The sequence below is a fragment of the Molothrus ater genome, chromosome 23 (genome assembly GCF_012460135.2).
Source record: "Molothrus ater isolate BHLD 08-10-18 breed brown headed cowbird chromosome 23, BPBGC_Mater_1.1, whole genome shotgun sequence".
Classification (NCBI taxonomy): domain Eukaryota; kingdom Metazoa; phylum Chordata; class Aves; order Passeriformes; family Icteridae; genus Molothrus; species Molothrus ater.
Window position 1 is genome coordinate 5,791,261 of NC_050500.2, and position 24,436 is coordinate 5,815,696.

Sequence of the window (24,436 nt, forward strand, 5' to 3'; positions counted from 1 at the left end):
GGGAAAGGAGGTGTCTTTATGCACCTGGGAAAGCCCATGTCACAAGGGTGATTGATTACAGACCTTCAGTTGCATCACTTTTCTTTCTGCCTGTGTGCAGTTGTTTTAGAGTCACCAGAAGATGTGGAGCTCAGGAATTTTCTCACAGAACTGTAATAAGTTAGCACACATTTGTTCTCTGGGTGTTCAAACTTAACAATGCATTTTGCTAATGAGAGAAAAATTATAAATATTTTTATAATTATAATTATAAAATTTTAACTCATTCTTATTAATAATGATAAATATAATTATAAAAATTATAAATATAAAAATACTGAACCCAACCATCTGAACTGCCCCTCTCCTTCCTCCTTTGTTCCCTCCAGGTAGGATCTGACCCCTGACACATCACAACAGTACTGAGGTCACCTAGTGGAATGACCAGATTTTAGGGCCAAAAGCTTCCCTGAACAAGCCATACCTTCCTGAAGGCAGGAGGAGGGGGAGTGGGAGGTGGGGAGCAGGTTTCTAAATCCCACCTTGCAGCTGGGACCTGCTCATTCTGATCACTGAGTCAAGAAGGCTGCATCTCCTCACTCACTCCCAGGACCTTGGCTTTGTGCTTTGTGCTTTTCCCACTTCAGGCTCTTCTCTTCACGAGCATTTTCTGTAGGTCTTAAATCCCTTCTTGTCCTGCACCTTTGAGTCTGACCCCTTTAAGTCCCTGGTTAGAGGTCAGGAAGGTTCTCCAGCTGAAGGCTGGGCTGTGCAGCTGAGCTGGTGCTGGGATGTGATTTCTTCTTCTTCCACCTTCTTCCCTGGTCGATGTTACCAGCTTTTGGCAGCTTTTAAGGTGAAACAGCTTTTCCTGAGCTCAAACCTTCCTTTCCTCTCTGTGTGGGAGTAGATTTTCTGCTGAAAGTCCTGTGCAGGAGCACAGCCCTGTCTGGGAGCACTGCTTGTGCTGCAGTGGGAGCTGGGGACTGCAGGCAGATGTGACTGGGTCACTGAGGAGAAGTGACAGAGATCCTGGAGATCCTCCCTGGGACCAGCAGGGCTTTCCCAGCTGAGTCCACTCCTTGTGTCTCTGGAGGCACCACCTTGTGCTTTGTCACTGGTTTTCCCCTCTGGTCCCCATCCAGGACGAGCAGCAAAGCACCAGGTAAACTTCTTTCCATCAGAGATGCCAAACATGGGAATCTTGGTGAGATCATCTCCCCATTTCTTCTTCCTACCCATCCTTCCCCATTGGAAGTGGGAAGAGTTGGAGCCAGCCAGGATTTCCCGTGGTATTCCTGCCCAGTGCAGTGAATCCAGGCACTTACCTGATCATTCTTACATCCTGCAAGCTATTTTAAGGCACTACAATTAAGTCAAACAGAAGGAAATAAATGTGTTTCAAGGGGAGGTTACTAGGCCTGAATTCTGATCAGCTGTAATTTAGATGCAGAGCACAGCAGTGATGTCCAATCATCTCCTCCAAGGTATGCAAATATTCCATTGTTTAATATCCAGCCTTCCTTTTGATTAGGTGCTTAGAACCACTTTTGGTAATCACAGAAGAGCTCTGAAATTGGGCTCACCAGAATAAGTTCATTAGTGTAACATAACTGAAAATTTAAGCCCACTTAAGCCAGGAAATTCAACATTATTGTCCCAACAGCTTCTCTAAATCAAGTCTTGGGAGCACGTTTAATATCTTGGGTGAAATTAAATAGTGCCTTAATAACTGTGCTCAGGAATTGCACTGGTGGGGGTGCTACTGTTTTGAACAGGCTCCAGTCAGTAAATTCTCAATATTCAGCCATAACTTTTGTGATGCTCCTGACTTGGGGCAGCTCCTGGGACAGTGCAGGGGGAGCAGAGCTGCTGTTGTTTGTTCCAAACCCTGCTGACCCCAAACCCTGCTGACCCCAAACCCTGCTCACCCCAAACCCTGCTCACCCCAAACCCTGCTCACCCCAAACCCTGCTCACCCCCCTGGATCAAACCCTGCTCACCCCAAACCCTGCTCACCCCAAACCCTGCTCACCCCCCTGGATCAAACCCTGCTCACCCCAAACCCTGCTCACCCCCCTGGATCAAACCCTGCTCACCCCAAACCCTGCTCATCCCCCTGGACCAAACCCTGCTCACCCCAAACCCTGCTCACCAAGGTGCTCATGGAGATTTCAGCACTCAAAATATGAATGTGCAGCCTCAGGGCTTGTCAAGGCAGCATCAAAGTGACTCCCAGTCCAATGAGATTTTTAGAATTACAGCAAATTCCAATAAAAGTGCTTTCTCTGAATCTGCTATCTCATTATTTAAATGGCACAAACACAAAGGAAGAAACATCCTCAGGAAGTGCTGGAGACCACTCCCTGTCCCAAATTCTGCATTTGAAAAAGAAACCCTTTTATAATAATAATAGTTTCCAAATTTTTTCTTTAGATTTTAATTACTCTATTAACAGACTCAAACAAACCAAAACTTAGCTAACACAAGCCCAAAGCACCCTCTTCTTTCAGTAAATTAAGTGTTGAACATCAAAAAATTGTTGGAACTGTGCTTAACATCAAAAAATCACTGGAATTGTGCAGAAGATGAGCATTGCCAGGATGATCTGCGTGGTTTGAGCCATTCCTGTACCTTTTACTCAGCAGCACTGACCAAAAAGTGCTTTAGGTGGAGTTTCCCAGTGCCTCTGCAGTGTATTTTAATTGCCTTTGAGCAAGTAAAGTCTTTAAAGCTCCTGCAAGAGAAGCTGGAGGTACATGGAGATATGATTTAGCCATTATCCAGATGCTGTTTTCACTCTGGTTTTTGCTGGGAAGAGAAAGAAAACCCAGGCCCAGAATCTGATTATGGTATTGCCTCAGCCATGGCTTCCACAGAAGATCACTTTTGAAAGAGTGACTGCTCTTATTTTCCTGGCCAAGCTCTTCCAAGTCTCAGTGAGTTTGTCAGAGCTGTGTTTGCTCAGTGTCCAGGCTGTGGTGGGGTAAAATAACCCAGAGCAACCCTTGGAGCATCATAAATCAGGGGAGCAATTTTCAGTGGGAGTTTTTGCATAAAAACTCTCTAAATGCTCCATTTTGCAGCTGCAAAGGACCATTTATTCATTTGCAGTCCTCAGTGCATAAGGACCATTTATTCATTTGCAATATCATTCCTACAAAAGAAATGTTTTCCCCATTTCTTAAAGAAATACATTTCCTGACCCAAGAAGTTTCTGGCCTCACAGGTTTCTTCTTCACTTTTCTGCTTAGGTTGGTTCTTATCACAGTTTCCTTTCTCCACACTGATTTCATCCATAAATTTTCTTATAAAAGAAAAAAGTCCTGATCACTGAGGGTGAGGGGAAAGTGTTCTTGAAACCTGCTCATTTGTAAAGCTGGGTTTTCTTTGGCTTCTTCATTCATTCTGCAGTTCTTCATTCATTCTCCAGTCAATCTGTCAGGCTCATTCCTGAAAGAGGAGCAATCCCAAAGAAAACTTCAACCCTTCACCCCCACTTAAATCTTCATCCTTATTTTTCCAGATGTGCTTTTCCCTGGTCTTCCTGAAATGGTGAAAAATAGTGTCTTGGAGAGAATTCCCTCTTTATCCTGCACTGTTCACATGCAATAGGCAAAAAGCTGGAGATGGGAGGAAAAAACAGAGTCCCAAAAAGAGAAGCAGGTTACCAGAGCATTTCCTTTTATAAGGAAATAAGTTTTGTGTGGATTTCTGAGAGCCTGTCTGCAATTAGAGTGATTAAAAAGTCCTTTTCCTGTAGCTGCTCAGGGGAGTTCATGGATGTGGACCTGGCTGAGAGCAGACAGCTGCAGGGAGCTGCCTGCTTTTCCACTTGGGATGAGGAAATGAAAATTTAGCCCCATTTTCTTCTGTGCCTGGTCCCCAACGTGTATTTAAGGGGAATTTGTGACCAGCTGCCTTGGCCTGTCTGTGGTCACTCCAGCACCTTTGAGTCTGGGGCACGAACTTGGTCTTCCTTAAATTCTGAGACTAAATACAAAGGATTTGAGCAAACTTTCTTAAGCACAAGTGAATGTTTGGTGGGAGATCATTGAAATATGTGTGTCTGCCACAGGCTGGGGCTCCTTCAGTCTTCCTTCAATCTTTGCAGGCCTTTTGGATTTGTTCTTCCATACAGAAACCCCAGGCCATGTTCTTGGGGAATCTGCTCCTCCTGCTCTCCCTCAGATTTCTGCCCAGCTGGTTTTATTCTCCCCCTGCCCTGCAGGTCCCACCCCCAGGCTGCTTGCAGGGGGTGCTGGGGATGTTTTTCATCCAAGCACTGCCAGGCTGGGATGATTTTCCTCCTGGGATCAGGAGTGCTGTGTGTGCAGACCCATCTGCCCACTGTTCATCCCATCCTGCACACATCAGCTCTGATAAGTACACAGAGGAGCAAATCAATAGGTCTGAATCTCTCAGGGGGTTGAAATATGGATCAGTGGAGAAAGGAGTCAAGTCCCAAAGGTGAACTGAGGTCACAGAGGGATGCAGGAGCCTTGGTGTGTCCTGCATGGAGGAGCTCCTGGAGAATGTTGGGAGGGCAAAGCACATTGGCACCAGTGCTGTGCTGTCCCTTCCTTGCTGTTCTTAACAGGGAGCATCTCCTTCCCCTTTTCCTGCTGCCTTTCCCATGAACTTTTTGGATTTATCCAATTGACCTGTGTACCTTTTCTCTATTTTTTTTCTCTTTGTTCTCCCCACCTTTGGTTTCTCCTCTCCACCCCCCTGGCTCACCTGTCCCTTGCCTTTGCTGCCTGTTTTATGTTCCCAGGCTCACGGTGTTGTCCCTGTCCCCCAGCAGGTGCCCAGCCAGGTCCCTGAGCCCATTCCCACGGCGTTGGGAGCCCTGGAGAGCTCCCACCCCTCCGGCAGCACCGCAGCCCCCGCCTCCAAACAAGGTCAGTTCATGGAGATTTCCTCCCTCGGTATTTTCAATCATTTATTTTTTCCCCTCCTTTCTTGTTTTAGTTGGAATATTTTCGGCAGGGAGACCAGCAGGCAGCAGAAATAGGAGGGGAGGAACTTCTCTTCCTCCAGTGGAACATTTTAAGTGTGTTGCTAAGGCAATTAATTGGAATTTGCTAATGTGGAACTGGTTAAAAATAATTGTCTTCAATCTTCTGTGTCCTAAATGTTGTTTCAGAGCACACAGAAGGAAGAAAGTGCCATCCTGTCACCCAAGAGCCATCCTCCAGAACCCAGCATGTTGTCAGGGAAACGCTTTAGCCAGAGAGGCTTTGGATCATTTGGATAATTAGCCACAGCAGTGGCACGGATCCAGAGGATCATATGGCTTCCCCAGGGCTGCTTGTGTGTCCAGTCCTGTAGGAATGGGCAACACTAACTAGGAAAAAACCCATTAGTGTGCCAAGTACCTCAGAAAGCCCATAGCAGATTTTGCTGACTTTGGTAAAAATGGCACAGATGGAAAGAGTTTCTTAAAATTCCATTTCCTTGGACAGGGCCCTCAGGCACAGGATGGGATCCTTGGGGTCCCTGCACAGGGCCAAGAGTTGGACCCCATGACCCTGATGGGTCCCTGCCAGCTCAGGATATCCCATAATATACATTGGAAGGGAGATTTTTTTAAGCTGTTCAAGGAAATTGTCCCAGGAGGCAACAGAGCAGGCCCAGGCTGTTCCCACACTGGAATTTGCAGCCACTGGAAGCTGCAGCTCCTGATGTGTGGCAGCAGGATGGCAGCTGGGACACAGAGCTGCCACCTCTGTCTGTGCCAGTGTGCCAGTGTCACCCATGGCATCACAGCCACCCGGCCTCTGCTGCAGCAGCACGTGCAGGGATGTCATGGGGTGCTGGGATTTTTATTTCAGGGCATCCAGAGTATCATGGGGTGCTGGGATTTTTATTTCAGAGTATCCAGAGTATCATGGGGTGCTGGGATTTTTATTTCAGGGCATCCAGAGTATCATGGGGTGCTGGGATTTTTATTTCTGAGTATCCAGAGTATCATGGGATGCTGGGATTTTTATTTCAGGGTATCCAGAGTATCATGGGGTGTGGGATTTTTATTTAAAAATATCCAGAGTATCAAGGAGTGCTGGGATTTTTATTTCTGAGTATCCACAATATCATGAAGTGCTGGGATTTTTATTTAAAAGTATCCAGAGTATCATGGAATACTGGGATTTTTATTTAAAAGTATCCAGAGTATCATGGAATACTGGGATTTTTATTTCAGGGTATCCAGAGTATCATGGACTGCTGGGATTTTTATTTCTGAGTATCCAGAGTATCATGGAATACTGGGATTTTTGTTTCAGGGTATCCAGAGTATCATGGAATACTGGGATTTTTGTTTCAGGGTATCAAGAGTATCGTGGGATGCTGGGATTTTTATTCAAAAGTATCCAGAGTATCATGGAATACTGGGATTTTTGTTTCAGGGTATCAAGAGTATCATGGAATACTGGGATTTTTGTTTCAGGGTATCAGGAGTATCGTGGGATGCTGGGATTTTTATTCAAAAGTATCCAGAGTATCATGGAGTGCTGGGATTTTTATTTCAGAGTCACAGAATGACCAAAGTTGGAAAAGCCCTCCCAGATCTTGGAGTCCAACCCAGCACTGCCATGTTCAGTTCTGACCATGTCCCCAGGTGTCACATCCATATTTTTTTTTTAACACTTTCAGGGATAGTGACTCCACCACTGCCCAGGTCAGTGCCTGCCCACCCTTTCCATGAAGGAATTTTCCTAAAATCCAACCTGAACCATGCCTGGCACAATCTGAGGCCATTCCTCTTGTGCTGTTGTATATCCCCTGGGAGAGGTTTGCTAGAGGAAAACCAAGCCCCAGAGGAGCAGAGCCCTAGGAAAGGGGACAAACCAACATTTCTGTGCTGCAGATGCCCTGATCCCAGCACAGTCCCTGCTGGGAAGCCAAGGATGGTGACCCTGGGGTTGCTCCTACAGCCACAGCATGGACATGGGGGTCTCCTCTTCCAGTGCTGTGCCTCTAAACTGCTGCAGTGGCTATAAATTGGTTGTAAAAGATGGAAAAAGGACCTTTTGGGGCTGGGCTGATCCCATCTCCCACTTAAAGGCAGGCTGTGGCTCTGTCTAGATATTGGTGCAAGCCTTTGGTGTCCCCAGTGTCACCTGAGCAAGGCATGGGTGGCTCTGATGTCCTTTGGCTCTGCTGAGGCTGTGCTGCCTGAGCTCCCCTGCCTGGCTGGTGCTGCCCAGCTCTGGCACAGCTGCTCTTCCCTTCCTCTGTCCCCTCTGCCAACAGTCCCTAGTCCCTCTTGCTGCCAGGGACATCCTCTGACACACCTGGTGGCACTGGTGGCAGCTGAGGTGCCTCTGCCCTTGGGACAGAGCTGGGCTGAGCTCTAAAGCCGTGGAGCCACAGAACATCTCCTGCCACAAGGGTCCTGTCAGGATCACCAAATCCAACCCCCTGCTTCTCACAGGACCACCCACCACTAAATCATACAACCAGGAGCTCCTTGAACTGTGGTCTCTGAAAATCCAGCACTTTCCATCACAGCATTTCATCTCTGTGTATGAAAATGTGGATTGCCACAAACGGGTCTTATCCCTCTTCTCTCTCTCTCTTTAACTTAATCCCTTTGTAGGCTGCTGTGAGTAAACTGGAAGTAAGTGTGTTTGCTTAGTTACACAGCTCTGACAGTGCTGGTTTAAACATAAAGCAGGGCTTGACTGGGGTTTAGCACTGATGAGCTTCCCTGTGTTTATCTCTGTTCCATCCCAGAAAGAGTCAAACATTTGTTCCAGTCCAAAAATTGCTAAAGAGCACATTTATGTAAGCACTGCAGGGAAAGCCCTGGAATAACACCCAGCCATGGCTGGGGGGGCAGAGCAGTGTAGGGGTTGGTGTCAGTAATTAACAGAGCCTGTTAATAACATTTAAACTGAACTAATGACTTTTGGGGGGCACATCTGGTCAGAAATACGTGCCATGGTATCAAAATGATGTTTCACTTGGAAGTTGGGGGATTTTTGTTTCCAAACCACAAGCAGTGACAGAGAGGGCTGCATGGCTGAAGTGCTCATTCCAACCTGTGGTGTTGTTTCTCCAAAGTCCCCTCTGCCCTGTCCATCCTTGGACCAGATCTCCTCATGCCCTTCCTCTCCTGTGCTGGCAGCTGTTGAAGTTTGGAATCAGGCTTTCCTTGGGATTCTCTCACACCCAGGGCTGCTTGTGCAGCTGCTTCTAACAGTGAGCAGCATCTGGCAGCATCTGGCTGCTGTGCTGGGCTCAGGGTCAGGATCAGAGCTGTGTGCTCTGCCAGCAGGCCAGGACCTGCAGTCCCTGCTGGCTTGGTCTGGAACTCATTCCCAAGGCTGGATTTGGGATTGCATTCTCTAGATCTGTGATTAGGATTTTTTTAAAGACAAGACTTTGGCATTTTGTAGAATCCCAGAATGGTTTGGGTTGGAGGGACCTTAAAGGTCCTTCCATTCTGACCCCACTGCCATGGCAGGGACACTTCAGTGGAGCAGGGGTAGGAATTGCTGCTGTAATACCTTGAAGAATCACATTATTTAGGTGCAGGTTCTGTTCCTGGAGATGCCCCTGGTGTGTCCATACCAGCCAGGCTGACAGAGGGGAGGATTCTGCTGGAGAATCCAGGTCAGGCCAGTGGCTGCAGGCCAGGCTGGTGCAGGAGCTGCAGTGGGATAGAACTGCATGGAATCAGAGCTGCCCACATTTTTTTCCACTTGCAGAGGTTCAGGGGGATGTTTGCAGTAGTATTATCCTCTTTTTAGACCTCTTTCCAAATCTTGCAATATATCAGACATGGAGAATGTTCAACATGGTTTGTGGAAAACAGATGAATGTCAGAGCCTGGAGTTTGGAAAGCTCCAAAGCCCCTGTGCTGACACTGAGTCAGTCCTGGTGCCACCTCGTGAGTGTTTGCATCAGGACAAAAGATGGAAAAATGGCAGCAAGCCCAGCAGTTATTGTCAGATAAACACCACAGAGCAGGAACAAATTCCTGTATCCAGTAAACTCCTCCTCATGCACTGCCCTGGCCAGTCTGTGCCACTGGGACCACCCAGCAGCCCAACAATGGCTCTTCCGTGAAGCAGGCAGGGGGGTCTGTCCCACTGGGTATGTGAAAGAATCTTTAAGAAATAACTTTGCAAAAATTGTATTTATTAGGAAATTTTAAAAAAATCTCTTGATATTTCCCCTGGAACAGCCAGCACTTCCTGTAAATACTTTCTAAATATAAGATGAGGAATGATCTCAGCGTATTTAGGAAGAGGGATTTGATCCAGTTGGGATGAACTGTGTTGATTTTTGGTTTCCCTCCCCAGCTGTGAGCTGTTCACGTGACTCCCTGTAACAGTTGGCAGGGATGAGCCTCCTCTGCCAGGACTTGGAGATTTGTTCTCTGGGATGGGGGTTCAAGTTCAGATTTGATTCTCATTAGCCAAATCTGCTCCTCATTCTCTGAAATCCCTCCTCAAATCACTTCTCTCTGGGATTTTGCACACACAGCCTGTATCCATGACAAGAACATTGGCCAGACAAGGTGTGGTTTGAAGGAAGGGAGTTAAACCTCTGGTTTCACATGCAGCTGTGGATTTGTGCTGGTTTTATCTCTCAGAATTCATTTCTTAACATTTCAAATGCATTTGCTTGGGGTGTTTTTTGGTTGGTTTTTTTTTGAGCATTCTCCTTTGACTCGAGGAGAGAATATCCAGGCAGTTTATAGCGAGCTCTGAATGTCAGGAATGCTCCAGGAGTTCCTGCAAAGGATGTTCCAGAAGTCAGAGGTGATGTGTTTTCTTTTTCCAAACCACTTCCTGCGTCCTTTTTCTTCCACGGAGCCTCCAGAATCAAAATCAGCTGTTGGGATACTCTTTCCCATCTCTTTCCTCACTTGTCATCCTCCTCCAAAGCCACATCCCTGGCTGCCTCATTAGATTGATAAACTCCTGCTTTGGCCATGGGCCTCTGGATGCTGCTGGGGCTGCTCATGGCTGCAAGCAGAGCTCACTTTGCTCCAGCTATTCCTAAAGGTGGGATTTGAAGCTCCAGGCAGTTTCAAATGGGTTCTCCTTCAAAAACCCTTTGGTTCTCCTTCAAAAACCCTTTGGTTCTCCTTCAAAAACCCTTTCCCTTCAGCTGAGCTGTTGAATAAGCCCCAAATGGAAATCCAGCAGTGCCAAACCTGTTCCATTCTACCCGAATTTTGATGATTTGCAGTTGGTTGTGGCCTTTGACTTCCTAATCTGAGGATCAGGTTTGTGCCTCTGGCTTCTCCAGAATTATTTTTGCTGGTGTAACCCTGTCCTGAAGGAGTCCAGTGTTCCTGCAAGATCCTAAGCAATAATGGTTCATACTTTTGTAGCAAAGGAGTGGGGAGCAGCAGAGCTGCAGCAGAGCTTTGGGAGCTGTGTGATGGTGATGGCAGGGATGGGATCACCTGGTCTGCTGTTAATCATGGGATAAGGGCAGGGACTTCTTTCTGCACAAGATTTGGGGGGTTGTGTTGATACATTTCTTCCAAACATCTAATCTAAATCTCTCTTCCTTCAGTTTAACCCGTTCCTCGTTGTCCTGCAAGGTTTTGTCCATGTAAAAGTTGCCCTCCTTGCGTTATAAGGCCCCTTTAGGCACTGGAAGGGTGCAATGAGTCTCTCCAGATCCTTGTCTTCTCAGGATGGCAGAGGTTGCATTTTCAAATTTAGATTCCCAGTGAGGTGCAGGGGCCTCTGGTGCTTCCTCAGAGCTCCTTGGCAGAATGCAGGAACGGGAACCGAGGGAGCCAAGGCACCAGGCAGGAACATGGAGTTGCCTTGCTGTTGATAATGGGTTTTTTCTCCTTTCCTAGAAGAGAAGCCAAAACCAGATCCAGTATTAAAACCACCTTCTCCAGTCCTCAGACCAGAACCTGCTGGGGAGAAGAAAGATCAGGCTGGGCAGACGGCCGAGGTCCCCCCCTCCGTGGAAGCCCCCGAAGTTCCCCGTGCTCCATCACCGGCCCCGGCCGCTCCGGTCCCCGCTGTCCCCGCGCCCAGCAGAGCCCCGCCCGCGGCCGAGCCGGAGGACAAATGTGACAAATGCGAACTGGCCTTCCCCAGAGAGGAGGCGATGCCTTCCCCCGGTGCCACAGCCTGCCCGGAGCCTGCGGCCGCTGCTCCCGCGGCCGAGCCCGGTGCCGGTGCCGAGGCGTGCCCCGAGCCCAGCAGGGCAGTAGCATCCCCCGGGGACGCCGCGCTGGCGCTGCCGGCCGGGCCCGCTGTCACCGGCGACACGGGCGGCGCCGAGCCCGGGGCAGAGGCGGCCCAGGAGGAAGCTGCAGCGGGGACTGTGGAGGTGGAGCCCAGCGAGGCCCCCCCAGCGGAGGTGGAGAGCGCTCCATCGCCTCCCGGTGCTCCTGCCGCTGCTCCCTCTCCTCCTCCCACCCCGCCGCCCACCCCGCCGCCCCCGTCCCCTCCGCTTCCCGTCGCTGCTGTCACCACTACAACTCCTTCTCCACCTCCTCTCCCGTCTCCGAGTGCCCTCCCTGTTGTCCAGGGAGATTTAGAAGGAGAGGAGAGCACAAGAACTACTCTTAGTGAAGAGGTAAAAGATGCTGAAAAGAAGGAAGAGACAGAAGCAGATGGGCAACTGGAGGAGAGCCGGGAGGCTCTGAGTGTGAACTCAAGCAAGAGTCCTGTCCCAGGTAAGCCTTGGCCTCTGTGGGTTCGTGTTGGGAACTGCAGGATGAAGGAAAGAGGCTTTTTCTTCTTCCAATAGATATTTCTGTTTCCATCTGCAAAAGAAAAAGCCTGGTGGTGCTGGGTGGCTGCTGTGATTGTGAAATGCTGATCTTCCTTGGCAGGGATAGAAATCCCTCCTGGTTGTTCAGAATTGGTCACTGACTTGCCTGTGTGTCCCAGGCTGGGGTGAGCTCGTGCTTTGATGGCAGCACAGGGCTGGTGGAGGGGAGTGCAGAGCACACTGCTCTTCATGGAATCCCAGCATGGTTTGGATTGGAGGGGCCTTAAATCCCATCCAGTGGCACCCCCTGCCTGTCCCAGGCTGCTCCAAGCCTCAGTGTCCAACCTGGCCTTGGACACCTCCAGGGATGGGGCAGCCACAGCTGCTCTTCCTCCCAAGGGCCTGTGACTCTGGATTTGGGACCCTGAAGCTTTTGGGATGAAGCCCCTGAGCCACAAATTTCCAGAACTGCTGGAGAGGGGTCTTTTCCAGATGGAAAAATGTGTCATGGTGTTCCCAGATGGGGGAAAATGAAATGGACCATTCACACTCACCCAAACAACTGACAACAGAGTCACACCAGGGTCACCACACACCTCTACCTGCCCACCCTTCATTGGTGATGCTTCTGGTTTTCATTTGCAAAAGTCACATATAAGCAAAATGTGCAATTTACAATTTTAAATGTCAATTCTGCAGTTAGCAGTTTAAAATTCACTAAAATCACAATTTCTGCAACTGCCTTTTAGAATCCAGCTTGTTTCTCCAGTGTTGTTGCCTGCCTTTGGTTTCAGCCCTGCCACATCTCTGGTTTGGCACTGTGGTTTTAACACTCTGTGTTTCCTATAGAAAATGGCTTTTTTTGCAGGACTTCCTGGAGATCACATTGTGGAAAAGAAGTGAAATGATCAATTCCTTGTATTTGCTGCTGGAGGGGTGTAATGGGGGCTGTTCTTCACACCAAGCAGTGTTAAAGCATTTCATGTGTCACATTTTCTACATCCTGTTCTGCAGTTATTTCAAATCTTTGGAACTTGGTGAAGCCTGGACAAAGAGGACAAACAGTCAGTTGTCATTTGGATCATGTTGGTTCCATTTTTTTAAAGTAACATTTCGTTTAGGGTGTTTTTGGTTCTTTCTTTGATAGATGAGAAATAGGCTCAGAAATCTCAGGCTCTGCTCTTAAATGCACTGAAAGGCTGAGGTTGGCCCTGTTCCATGTTTGTGTGATGCTCAATGTGCTGATTTCAAAATCCAGTATCTACAGATGAGAAGAAAGATCCCTTTACTACACCAACCATGAGGATTTTTTCCTGTTCATCTTCTTCTATTTTTATTTCACTCGGGTCATTTCACTATTGTGGCACTTGTTGTTCTTTCAATCCGAGATACTTCATAACCCAAATTAATTTCCTTAAAAAGGAGAGGAGAAATGGGACTCTGTAAATAAGGTTTTGCACAGGCAGGTTCCAGCTTGTAGTGTTATTGCTGGCTTTGTAATGGCCTGTAGTTTAAATTAAAAAAAAATTAACTTACAGTGTTTGGGCTTTTAATTATGCAGAAGATTAATTTTAATGCTGTAATGTCATTATGCTCCAGAGCACACATTAGCCAAGCCATTGGCTTTGGCAACATGGAAACAAGGAGTTCTCAAGTCATGTAAAAGATGACTTGAAACTCAGATTTCTATTAAAAGCCCAGGGCTTCAAAGAAAGCACAAAGCTTTCCAAGTGGTTCTTTGTGCTCTACCCCTGATTTAATGATCCTGAACTATTGCATTTCTCTGCCAGCCTTCTTTTCAGCAATAATTTTCCAGTTCTTTCTTGGAGAGAGGAAGAGAGATTGAAATAACATCATCTGAGGCTGCCTGCTAATTCAGGAACAAGGAACAGCATGTCTGCCATATACATTGGCAAATCCAGCTGCTGACCCTCAGGAGCAAGGAGAAAGGGTTATATTGTTGTGTTTTTCTTGGACTAAAGGCTGAGAGATTTTTTTATGATCTCTGGAGTTAGGATTAGACCTGGGATAAGGGAAACTTCTCGAGCACATGCTGGTAGCTGTGAGCTCTGTGACTTTGAGCAATATTTCTTTGGGGTTTTCAGCAGAATGCTGTTTTTATTGCAGAGCAGCTTGGCCACAAATCATGCCCCTGCTTTCCCTTTAAAGGGAGCTGAGCTGGGCTGGCTGGGACAGTGCTGAGACCTCTCAGGATAATCTCATCCTGCAGCAGCTCCTCCTGCCTCTCCTTTTCATAGCTATGACCTGGCCTGCCTGATTTGGGGAATGAGACCTTCATCCCCTCCTCCCTGAGCTGCTGGGGCAGCACTGCCAAGGCTCCTGGGTGGATCCCATATTTTGCCCTGGAGGTGGCAGCTTTTTGGGGATGAGCAAAGGGCTTGGCCTGTTCCTGCAGAGTTTTACAGGACACAGCTTCTGTCCAACAGTCAGGGAAACCAGACTTGGATTTTTTTGCTCTGTCAAGCTCTGTGGCAAGAAAGAAAATACATTCAGACCCTTAAACATCTTTGTGCTGCAGCAGTTCTTTCTTTACAGCTCCACAAAAGGACTTTGGCAGTGTTGGCAGGGAGAGGCTGGAGCTGAGTTAATCCTGGGGGGATCCAGGGGAGCCTCTGTTCCTCCTTTTCCACTGGCATCGGGGTCTCTACCACATTTCCAAGGTCAGGGGATTCTGCTGGAGCACTGGCAGTGGTGTCCTGGGTAGTCTGGAATTAAGGGTTTGCTGCTCCTTCCAGTCCTAAAGTAAATCTGTGTTGTCACTCCTGTTACCTCCCTTGGCTTTGGAAGTTGGGATAAGAGCTCAGTGTTGGTTGGCTTTCTGGTGTCCCTTCTTCAAAGGAATGAAATGAGCTGAAAACAAGGTCTGGGAGTGTGAACAGTGGCAAAAATGAACCTGCATTTGGGCAGGACTTAAAGTATTGGAGAGGACATGAAGTTGCTCAGCTTGGGGACAGGAGAATGGAAAAGAAGACCAGAAGTGTCTGGAGCTGTCCCTTTCCAAGAGCCAAACTGGACACATTACTTTGTATTTCCCTACAGCCTCCCAGATGAAACTCCATCTTCAGATGAAGAGCACCATTGTCCTGTTGGATCTGGGGTTTGGGGAGGTTGGCACCCAAACTCACATCAGTGCAAATTCTCCTTTGAGCTCCTGCAGCAGAAATGTGAACTTGACAGAAAAAACAAAAACAAAAGAAATCTGGTGTCTGCTATTTTACACTGAATTCTGCCTGCTCTGAGCACCCTCACAGCAAAGTTGGCAGCTTTGGTGGTTCTGTCTCTGTCTGTGAGTGACTGGATCATCATTCCCTGCTCATCAGCATCACTGCCTGTGTGTCCTGATGAAAAGGGGAAGATTTGGTGGTTTCCAGAGCACTAAAGCACTGAGCAGGGCAGGGTGTTGTACCCAGGGCTGGTTCCTTGCTGCTGGCCCTGTTCCTGCTCTGAGCATCCAAAGGGAACACATTCCCCCATTCCCAGGGCACAGGTTGTGTTCCTGCCTCCTCAGGAATTTTTGCCTGAAGTTTTTAGGGCAGGCAGAGCTGTTATCTGCAAGGGGTAGGAGCACATGCTTTTTACAGTAATTAATTCCTACTCATCTGCTCTGCAAGGAGAAAAATAGCTTATCAAGAGAGGACCTGGGAGCTCCAATCTGCACTAAAAACATCACCCTGGCTAAAAGTCATCAACAACTGTTGCTTTTTATTAAATTCTGGGATTTCCATAGCTACAGTGAGGGACCAGCACTTTCCAGGCAACAAAACAGGAGAAATGTCGTTGGTGGAGTGGAATTTCTGCAGAAGGTGCTACCAGAGACCTGAGGGCCTTTGATGTCGCCATTCTATCATGGCTATTAAAAGAAGCAAAGAGGAAAACAAGAGACTGATGTGTGTCCCAGACAGAGCTCCCTGGGACACAAGAAGCTGAAAGAGCTTAATACACAAGGAATTCAAAGGGCTGCTTCTTGCAGAGCTCGTTTATGAGACATATTTCTGTTTTAAGTAGCCCAGCTGTGGCAAGCCCTGGAGTTTCTGAGCTGAGGAGTCTGTAACGAGCAGCTTGGGCTGTAATTGGAAATACCTTGGAGAAATTTCTCCAGCACCGAAACCTGGAGAGGCAGAAACATAAATCAGGTGTCGCCTTTTTCTTGATTTGCTGCCAGAACCACTGGAATATATTTTCTTTTCCATGGGCTGGAAGGCGATGGTGAATCTTTGCTTTGGTCTTTCATGGCATGTTGGATAATAAAATAAAAATGCAAGAGCTGGTATTAATTTAGGCTTCACAGTTGGCACCACATCAGAGGGGAGAGGCCTCGTGCCCCGCTGGATGGGTGTGAGCTCGTGGGTGGGTGAATCTGTGGGAGGATGTTCCACTGGGAACGTGACACAGCTGGAGGAATGGCTGAGGGAGCGTTGGGCCTGCTGAGCAGATCCCTGCAGGGCTGGCAGTGGTGTCCTGGGTAGTCTGGAATTAAGGGTTTGCTGCTCCTTCCAGTCCTAAAGTAAATCTGTGTTGTCACTCCTGTTATCTCCCTTGGCTTTGGAAGCTGGGATAAGAGCTCAGAGTGTTGGTTGGCTTTCTGGTGTCCCTTCTTCAAAGGAATGAAATGAGCTGAAAACAAGGTCTGGGAGTGTGAACAGTGGCAAAAATGAACCTGCATTTGGGCAGGAGTTAAAGTATTGGAGAGGACATGAAGTTGCTCAGCTTGGGGACAGGAGAATGGAAAAGAAGACCAGAAGTGTCTGGAGCTGTCCCTTTCCAAGAGCCAAACTGGACACATTACTTTGTATTTCCCTACAGCCTCCCAGATGAAACTCCATCTTCAGATGAAGAGCACCATTGTCCTGTTGGATCTGGGGTTTGGGGAGGTTGGCACCCAAACTCACATCAGTGCAAATTCTCCTTTGAGCTCCTGCAGCAGAAATGTGAACTTGACAGAAAAAACAAAAACAAAAGAAATCTGGTGTCTGCTATTTTAAGAGGGGAGAAGACTGAGCAGTGTCTCCAGAGATCTCTGGAGATCCACCCCAGGCAGCTCCACACACGGATGGGGGCTGGAACCCCCGGGCTGATGGAAGTCATGGGATTTAAGGCAAGACTCATTCAGGAGGCTTGGCAGTATTGCAGCCTCTACTGAGCTGACTTTTGCCAAAAAAAGGTGGAAAAAATGTATACTTGAGCAGCAGTAATGTTCACATCCTGACAGCTGAGGAAGGAAACACCCCGGACCTTTGCCAGCCCTAAATCCGTGACCCCGGAGTTTAATTCTGTGTGGTTAAAAATGAAATGTTATTTTACACCGTGGATGGTTTCCATGGTTTGAGTTTGAGGGCAGTGGAATTCTGACAGATGAAAAACTTTGGGATTGATCAGTTAAATTACTTGGCTGTGGCAAAATTGAGGCTGTTGCTTTGCAGGCCTAATCCCTTCTTGGAGAAACCCCTGGGAGCGTGCGAGTGACATCAGCAAACAAGGCTGGAAACAGCCCTTGGAAAAGGGCTCAGCTTTCACTGAATTTTTAGCAGATTTTGTGATGGAGGGAACTGGGGAAGCCTGTCTTAGATCTGAGCTTTGCTGAATTCCAGAAATTACCACGTGCATGGACACTGATCATCCCCAGCCTTGGTAACTGGGCTGTTCTGCCAAGGGAGCTGCCTGGAGCAGCAGTAAAGGCTGATCCCTGCTGGGGGAGACAAAGCTGTGTTGCAGTCTGGGCCTGCTTGGCCCTTCCTCTCCCCTCCTTTGAGCCCCAGGAAATTCAGGATTCGTGCTGGGGCTCTGCCTTGCCCTTAGAGCCTCTCCATAGGGAGACACAATGGATGGGATGGGCAGGACCTGGAGCTTGGGAGATCTGGGTGATTTTTCCAGCTGTTGGTTCTGTGAAGAAGGAGATGATGTTTCAATACTTAAATAAGACTTTCTTTTTCTAAATGACTTTGCTTTTGGGGTGTTCAGCCTGAAGGTAAAACTCTTCCATCAGCACTGGTAGCTCCTGTTGCTCTTTGGGTGAGGCCAGGATGTGGAGATTCCCCTGGGAATCTGCAGGTTCATGGTCACCCTCCAAACAGGGAAACACCCTGGAGAAGCCACAGAAACTCCTGTGTATTCTTTGGGGCAGGGGAATGCAGCAAATCCCATTTGCTCCACGCCCTCAGGAACAGAGCTGGCTGTTACTGACTCTCCTAATTTATGGTGAAGAACCTTTCAAAATTCTGGTTTATTGTGATAAAGGAAGTGCACTCTGGGTTTTTCCACATATCTGCTGGAAACCAAAAGCCAGAGCTGGAAATCTGTTTGCAGTAATCTTCAGTCACAAAATCAATCCCATTTACACTCTGTTAACTGGGCATGTGTGCCTGGGATCCGAATTGAAGCTGGGAGCATTTGCCACAAATTAGGAGCAGATTAGATTAATGGGTTTGTCTCCTCTTAATATATTGTGTGGTTTCTTCTACCCTTTAGGGAGAAAACACGATTGGAGTGAATCAGTGCTGAGCTTGGGAATACTCTGTGGTGTTTCCTTTGACTCAGTTGGCCAGGGAGATCATTAATGCTGGAGTTACAACCTGCTTTTAAATTGAAATATAAATCCAGCTCAGAGCAGTGCTGCAGGATTGAAGGAGTTTTCCTTTTGGATGAGATACTGGAAATTTGGGCTTGCTTATGGTTAATATTATAATGATAATAATTCTTGAGAAAAATATGTTGAGAACAACCTTCTCTCCCAGCCAGCACCTGGTCTTTCCAAAATCTTGGCTTCCTGGAGGTTTTTTTCCCTGCATGATCCTTGTCCTGTTGGCAGTGACCTCCTTGCTACCCCAAGTGCCATTTGGAGCTTGAATGAACCACTTGTAGAATAATTCCTGTGTTTTCATGCCATTCTAATGATTGTTATTGCTGCATTGAAAGCCAAAGTGGTTGAATCAAGCTGAATCCTCCACAGGGCTGAGCTGCTTTGTTGTCCTGTGCCTCAGAGCAGCCCCTGAGAGGGAAGCTCATCCTCCCCTGCCCCATCAGCCCCGTGTCACTCAGGGCTGTAACAGATGCACGTTTCCATTGCAGCCCAAACCGCTGTAACTGCACCAAAGACCTGGAAGAAACCAAAAGAGCGAACCCAAGGCGCTGAGGAGGTGACAGAGGCAGAAACAGAGGTGAGAGGGAGCCAAAGTCCTGCTCTACCCAAATTTAAAGGTGTTGTTCCTCTCTGGAAATTATACTTTAGAGACACTTCTTCCTCATTGTCTCACAGGATTCAGGGCAGTTTTGGGGAGGAATTCTGATATTCCTCAGCATCCTTTAGGTAACAGGTGTCAGACTGCTCCCTTTTAAACTCTTCAGTTTTTGTTGGGTTTGCCTATTTTAATGACTAATACAGTCATGGAATCACAGACTGGTTTGGGTTGGAAGGGCCCTTAAAGACTCCTCTCATTCCAACCCCTGCCATGGCAAGGAACACCTTCCACTAAAAGGTTCCACTAAACTTCCAGCAGCCTCCCAGCACTGAGGAACCCCTTTCAGTGAAGGGTGAGGGAAAAGTGGGTTTGGATCCCTCAGCACTGCCCCATTTTGGTCCCAGGTCACCATCCTGACATTTGGCAGGGTATTCTGCACAGGGATATCATGGCCAAGGATAGTTTTCCTGATGACCAACTGATGGAGAAGCTGACAAGGGAAAATGCTGAAGTTTTCAGGCAAAACCACCTCTAGAGTGATTAGATGAGTAAAGAAACCTCCCTTGCTGCTGTTCTGGTAGGGATATTGCAGCAGGGGGCTGTGCTTAATATCCTGGGTCAGTATGGGGTTAGAATCAATCAGAAAAGGAGCAAGAGAGTAAAAATGTGGAAGTTCAGGCTGCCCAGTGTGTGGATGAAAGCTGAGGTTGGCCAGATGTGGTGCAGAGCAGGAGAGCAAAGGGGCTGCAGCAGCAGCTTCATCCTCCACACCTTCCTCATCCTCCCCTGGAGGAGTCAGTGTCTCCTGCAGCACCCGGCAGTTCCACTGGGGAATTCTTCAGAGAATTCCCTTGAAACATCTGCAAGAAACGTTCTAGGATGTGGTGCAGTCAGGTAGGGAGGCACAGGATCAGGAGCCTCCTCCAGAGCATCCTCAGTGAAGTTTCTCCTTTGTTCAGTGCTGAGAGGGGCTGGGATTTCTCCCGGGAGAAGCGATTCCGACGCCTCCTCGTCTGAATGCACAATCAGGCTGTGTCCTTGGAGAGCTCTAAAATTAACAGCCAGGGATACTATTAATGCTTTTCCCTGAAACTGAGATGCTGGCATTGTGGCTGCATCTCACACTGCCTTCCTTAGTGGCATCTGCTCCAGTTGGCAGCAGGCATTTAAAGGAAGAATCCCCCAAAACAAGCACCACGAGCCCTTTACCACCCCTTTCTCATGGCTGGTAGGAGAAGAGGAAAGCAGAGTTGTGTTTCCAGGCTGGGATTGCTCATGGCTTAACAGTTCCCTCAGTCCAATCCCATGGGGATTTCATGGGCAATGCTGAGTCTCTCCAGTTGCACCATTAATTATCAGTGGGTTATCCATGGGAATGAGCTGATAAATCACCCAGTGGCTCAGTGTGCTGTTCCATATCCCTGTGTAAGATGCATTTGTATTCCTGCTGCTCCCAAAAATGCCATGTGAATCCATGAAGAGCCGTTCCACGTGCACTGAATTTGTCAGGGTGTTTCTAACAAAACCTCTCCTTCCATCCGTGCTCCAGCCGAAGGAGGAAGAGGAACCTTCAGGGGACAAAGTACTTGAATCCGACCAGGAGAAAACGAGCCATGGGCTTGAGGCAGAGAGGGAACCCCCAGAGCTCAAAGCAGTGAAAGCTGTGGAGGAGAACGGGGAGCAGGAGGCGGAGCCGGTGCGGAACGGAGCCGAGAGCGTCTCGGAGGGCGAGGGCACCGACAGCACCTCCGGCTGCACCGAGGCCTCCGGGGAGGGGCCCCTGTACCAGTACAAACCAGGTAGGTCCTGCTCCCTCTGCTTCTCTGCCTCCCCCTGTGAGGGCTGCTGCCACCCCCAGTGCCGTCCCTGTGGGTGCTCCCATGGGGCTGGAAGGGGATTTGGTGTGCACTGTGTCAGTTCTGCTGAGATCTGCAACCCAGCAGGCCCTGAGAGATCTTGTGGGGGACAAAAGGGTGTCCTGGTTTAGGGCAAATATGGGAAAAAGCCTCCAAAAGGGGGCCCCTCCACAAAGCAAACCCACACAGCCCCTTGCCCCAATCAGGTCAGGAAGGATTCCTGGGAGAGAAGTGGAAAGAACCTGTTTATTTAACAGGCAAAATATCCCCCAGCACACAAAATGAACAATACCAGATGACACCACTCTTTCACCACTCTGAAAAAAGATGACAACTTCAGAAAGTCTCTCCTGGGGGTGGTCGCTCTGTTCTCAGTCCCGCCTGTGCTGGGGCAGCTGCTGCAGCCACAAGGTGCAAACTCTCGGTGTTCCCAGGTCCCAGTCTGGAGCAGGTTCGAGTAGGTCCAAAAAAGGGAAAGGAAAAACAGTCCAGGGAAAATTCAGATTGCTTAGCTAAACTAACTAATGAGCAGAAGCAAAAAGCAAGAGCAAAGCAGGAGCAAGAGCAGAGCAAAAAGCAAAAGCAGCACCCATGCACTGCCCTGTCTGTGTGTCCCACCAGCCGTGGGGGAGCAGCTGATAGCAAAACCAAACCAAAACATTGACTCTTCAGAGCCAGACTTGAAGGCACAGACCATGATATCCAGCATGAACAGAACACAGGAATGGGGATACAAGCATCAGAACATCACCCTAGGACAAGGGGAAAATGGTTTTTGTCTTGCTGGTCATGGTCAAGAGAAGAGAAAATCACGAATTCCTTGAAATTTTTGTGCATTTGGATGCTGGCTACAGCACTGTGGAAATGACAGAGAGTTGATTCCTGTGTGATTGACAGCTGGAAAGCATCCAAGAAATTTCACATAAACCAATATACTTCTGAAATAAGAGGTGGTTAAATAAGAAATGAAAGTGCTCATTGGGTCCTAAATACAAATGTGTGTGTTCATAAAGATTTAATTTCCTGGCTAAACAATTGCATGGATCTTTGGATTTCTACAAAAGTAAGGAAAAGTTTGTGGTTTTGGATCCAGGCACTGCCCAGCTCAGTCCCATTGATTATTGATTAGGGTATAGGATATCTATAGAGCATTTTTGTTATTTATGAAGACCTAACCTTTTGGTTATTTATGAAGATTTTGTAATTTATAGACCTGAACCTCAATTAATCCACCTCATTTAAAGAGAACTTGAGACCAACTTCTCAGTTGCTCCTAATTTTTAAGCAATTTCTTAACTCAAGTGAAACTCCCTCCAAATAAAGTAGTCATTTTTTTAGGAGCCCGGAAATTAAAGATACTACTACTACTACTACTACTACTACTACTACTACTACTACTACTACTACTAATAATAATAATAATAATAATAATAGGAAGGACCTGGAGAACCTGGTGGACAAGGAGCACCACCATTAAAGGACTCCAGTGCAGTGGTTATTTGTGCAGCACTTTGTTCTGACAAAGACCTCAATTGCTTTGGTTTTATTCATTCAGCACAGTCAAATTGTGAGGGGAAAACACAGAGGCCTCTTGATAGCTCATCACACTCAGGGTACCTGAGCAGTTCACTGGCCACTTCCTGAAGTTAATGCATAATTCATCAGCTGATGCAGTCAGAACAATCCCAGTTGTGTCCACGTGTCCTTTCACTCAGCTGGAAGGGTTGGATGGGTCCCTGGAAAAGCAGCATACATCAGACTTGTGCAGCAGTCCTCGATTTCAGCTCTGCCCTTCTGAGAAAGGGGAATTTCTGCCTTTGGAGGAGTTGTGTGTTTGATCCCTGTCTCTTCCTGCATGGGGGATCCTTCCTGTGATGCTGCCCAGCTGCTCTTCACATTAAAACAGCTCATTGAGAGCTTTCCAGGAGAAGGAAACCACACCTAAACTGCTTCTTGTTGTGTTGGAGCTTTTCCATGGTAAATGACAGGTACAGTGGGCTGGCCAGGAATTCCAGCCAGGATCCAGCCAAACCATTTCTGCACCCCTGTATCCTGAAGCTCTGCAGAAATAAAACTGCACAAAGAGCTAAAGTTTGCACTCACTTCTGTGTATTTTCATTCCCAGTTATTAAAACCCATCGTTGCAGGAAGTCCCTGCTTGTGGCCTGTGCAGGTGGTGAGATCCCAGAGATCCAAAGCCAGGGCTCAGGGAGTGAAATAAAGGAATAATAAATACCTGAAGGGCTGATGCATGCTGAGTAATGCAGTCTGGCATGAGGGAGATCCAAAGGCAGCATCTCATACAGATGTTTTCCTTCAGATAAAACATGTTTTCTTCCCTAATTTCAAACAAACTGTGTGGCCACTGCTGAAAATCCCATCTCCAAGCCACCAGAGACTGACTTTCCTTGTGCTAAAGTGGCTGGAGGTTTATGCTGTGATTTGCACCAGGCAGGGTCCTCCACACCCAAAAAGCCCCATATAAAACAGGTGGAAAGTTGTAATTCCCAGATCATGGTCTGTGGTTGTGGCTTCTCCTGTTTCTGCTTGTTATCTCCAGCATGGGTTGTTCACATTTCATGGTTTCATGGTTTCCCATTTTCAGAGGGTGTTTTTGTTCCATGCTCTGCTCTCCTTGACTTCATGTTTATGACTTCCTTTTACACCAGACAAACCCCTTTAACTTCTGCATTTTCACCCAGAAACAGGGAATTGTCCCCATTCTACCATATCCCACAAGAGAGCAGAAGTCAAAGTTACATACATGGGTTAGAACTGGAATTAGTGCCCAGATCTGGGTGTGGTTGGACCTGGCTCTACACTCCCTGTTGTTCACATCCCTTTAATGTTGCCCTCCTCTCTCCCTTCAAAATCAAATTAAATTGAAATGTCCCAGGCTGGTGCAGCAGCCTCATCCCTTTGGATTTACCAGGACCACATCTGGGTGAGCAGGGGGTTTGTTTCCTGTGACTCTCAGGGATTTCTCTCCCTATAGAGCAGTGGAAGCCCCTGGACCCAGAGGGGAAGAAGCAATACGACCGGGAGTTCCTGCTGGACATCCAGTTCATGCCTGCCTGCATCCAGAAGCCCGAGGGGCTGCCTCCCATCAGCGACGTGGTGCTCGACAAGGTGAGAGGAGAGCCCATAAAACAGGTATGTCACCCTGGTTTTTTAAGATTTTCTATACCTGCTGATATTGACATTCTTGTAGTGAACTTTCTCACACACTTGCTGTAAATAACTCATTGTTTTGCATTCCTTTATGGAGGAAGAGAGAGTTGATAGGCTGTTGGTTTGACCAGTGGCATTGAAGAGGTGCCACTGTCATCCTCCAATCCACTGTCACTTTTGGAAAACTATAAATGTTAGAGTCAGAAAATAAACTGTCCCTTTTTTCCTTCGCCTTGAGAACAGTAGTGAACTTGTGTTCTTTTGTGTCCTATAGCAACACAGGTATGGGTAGGGTTTTGAAATAAATAAACATCCATAGTGCCTCATTCCTGATCCATTTCCATGCCAGGTTTTCGTGGAAAGTAGGAATAGTTGGTCTCATCACAAAATGCTACAAATAGAGGTGTTGGTGCCTGATGAGTGTGTACAGATGATTAAAAACTGAAGCGTTTTTGATAGTCTTTATCTAGATTAAGTTATACTAGGATGTTATTAAAATTTAAAATTACCCAGCCATGAAGAGCT

The 24,436-nt window shown here is 47.6% G+C and overlaps 1 protein-coding gene across 13 annotated transcripts in view; it reads left to right on the top strand.

The window, feature by feature from the left end:
* Positions 1–24,436, top strand: part of EIF4G3 (eukaryotic translation initiation factor 4 gamma 3) — a 150,960-nt gene that overhangs the window by 89,563 nt on the left and 36,961 nt on the right. For 10 of the 13 annotated variants that reach the window (XM_036396108.2, XM_036396109.2, XM_054517130.1 and 7 more), the window contains 5 exons: positions 4,784–4,883; positions 10,817–11,650; positions 18,775–18,863; positions 20,434–20,683; positions 23,736–23,893. In XM_036396108.2, the coding sequence (XP_036252001.1) occupies positions 4,784–4,883; positions 10,817–11,650; positions 18,775–18,863; positions 20,434–20,683; positions 23,736–23,893 (1,431 nt within the window). The remainder of the gene's footprint in view (positions 1–4,783; positions 4,884–10,816; positions 11,651–18,774; positions 18,864–20,433; positions 20,684–23,735; positions 23,894–24,436) is intronic. The other 3 variants (XM_036396111.2, XM_036396104.2, XM_054517129.1) reach the window with 1 other exon arrangement.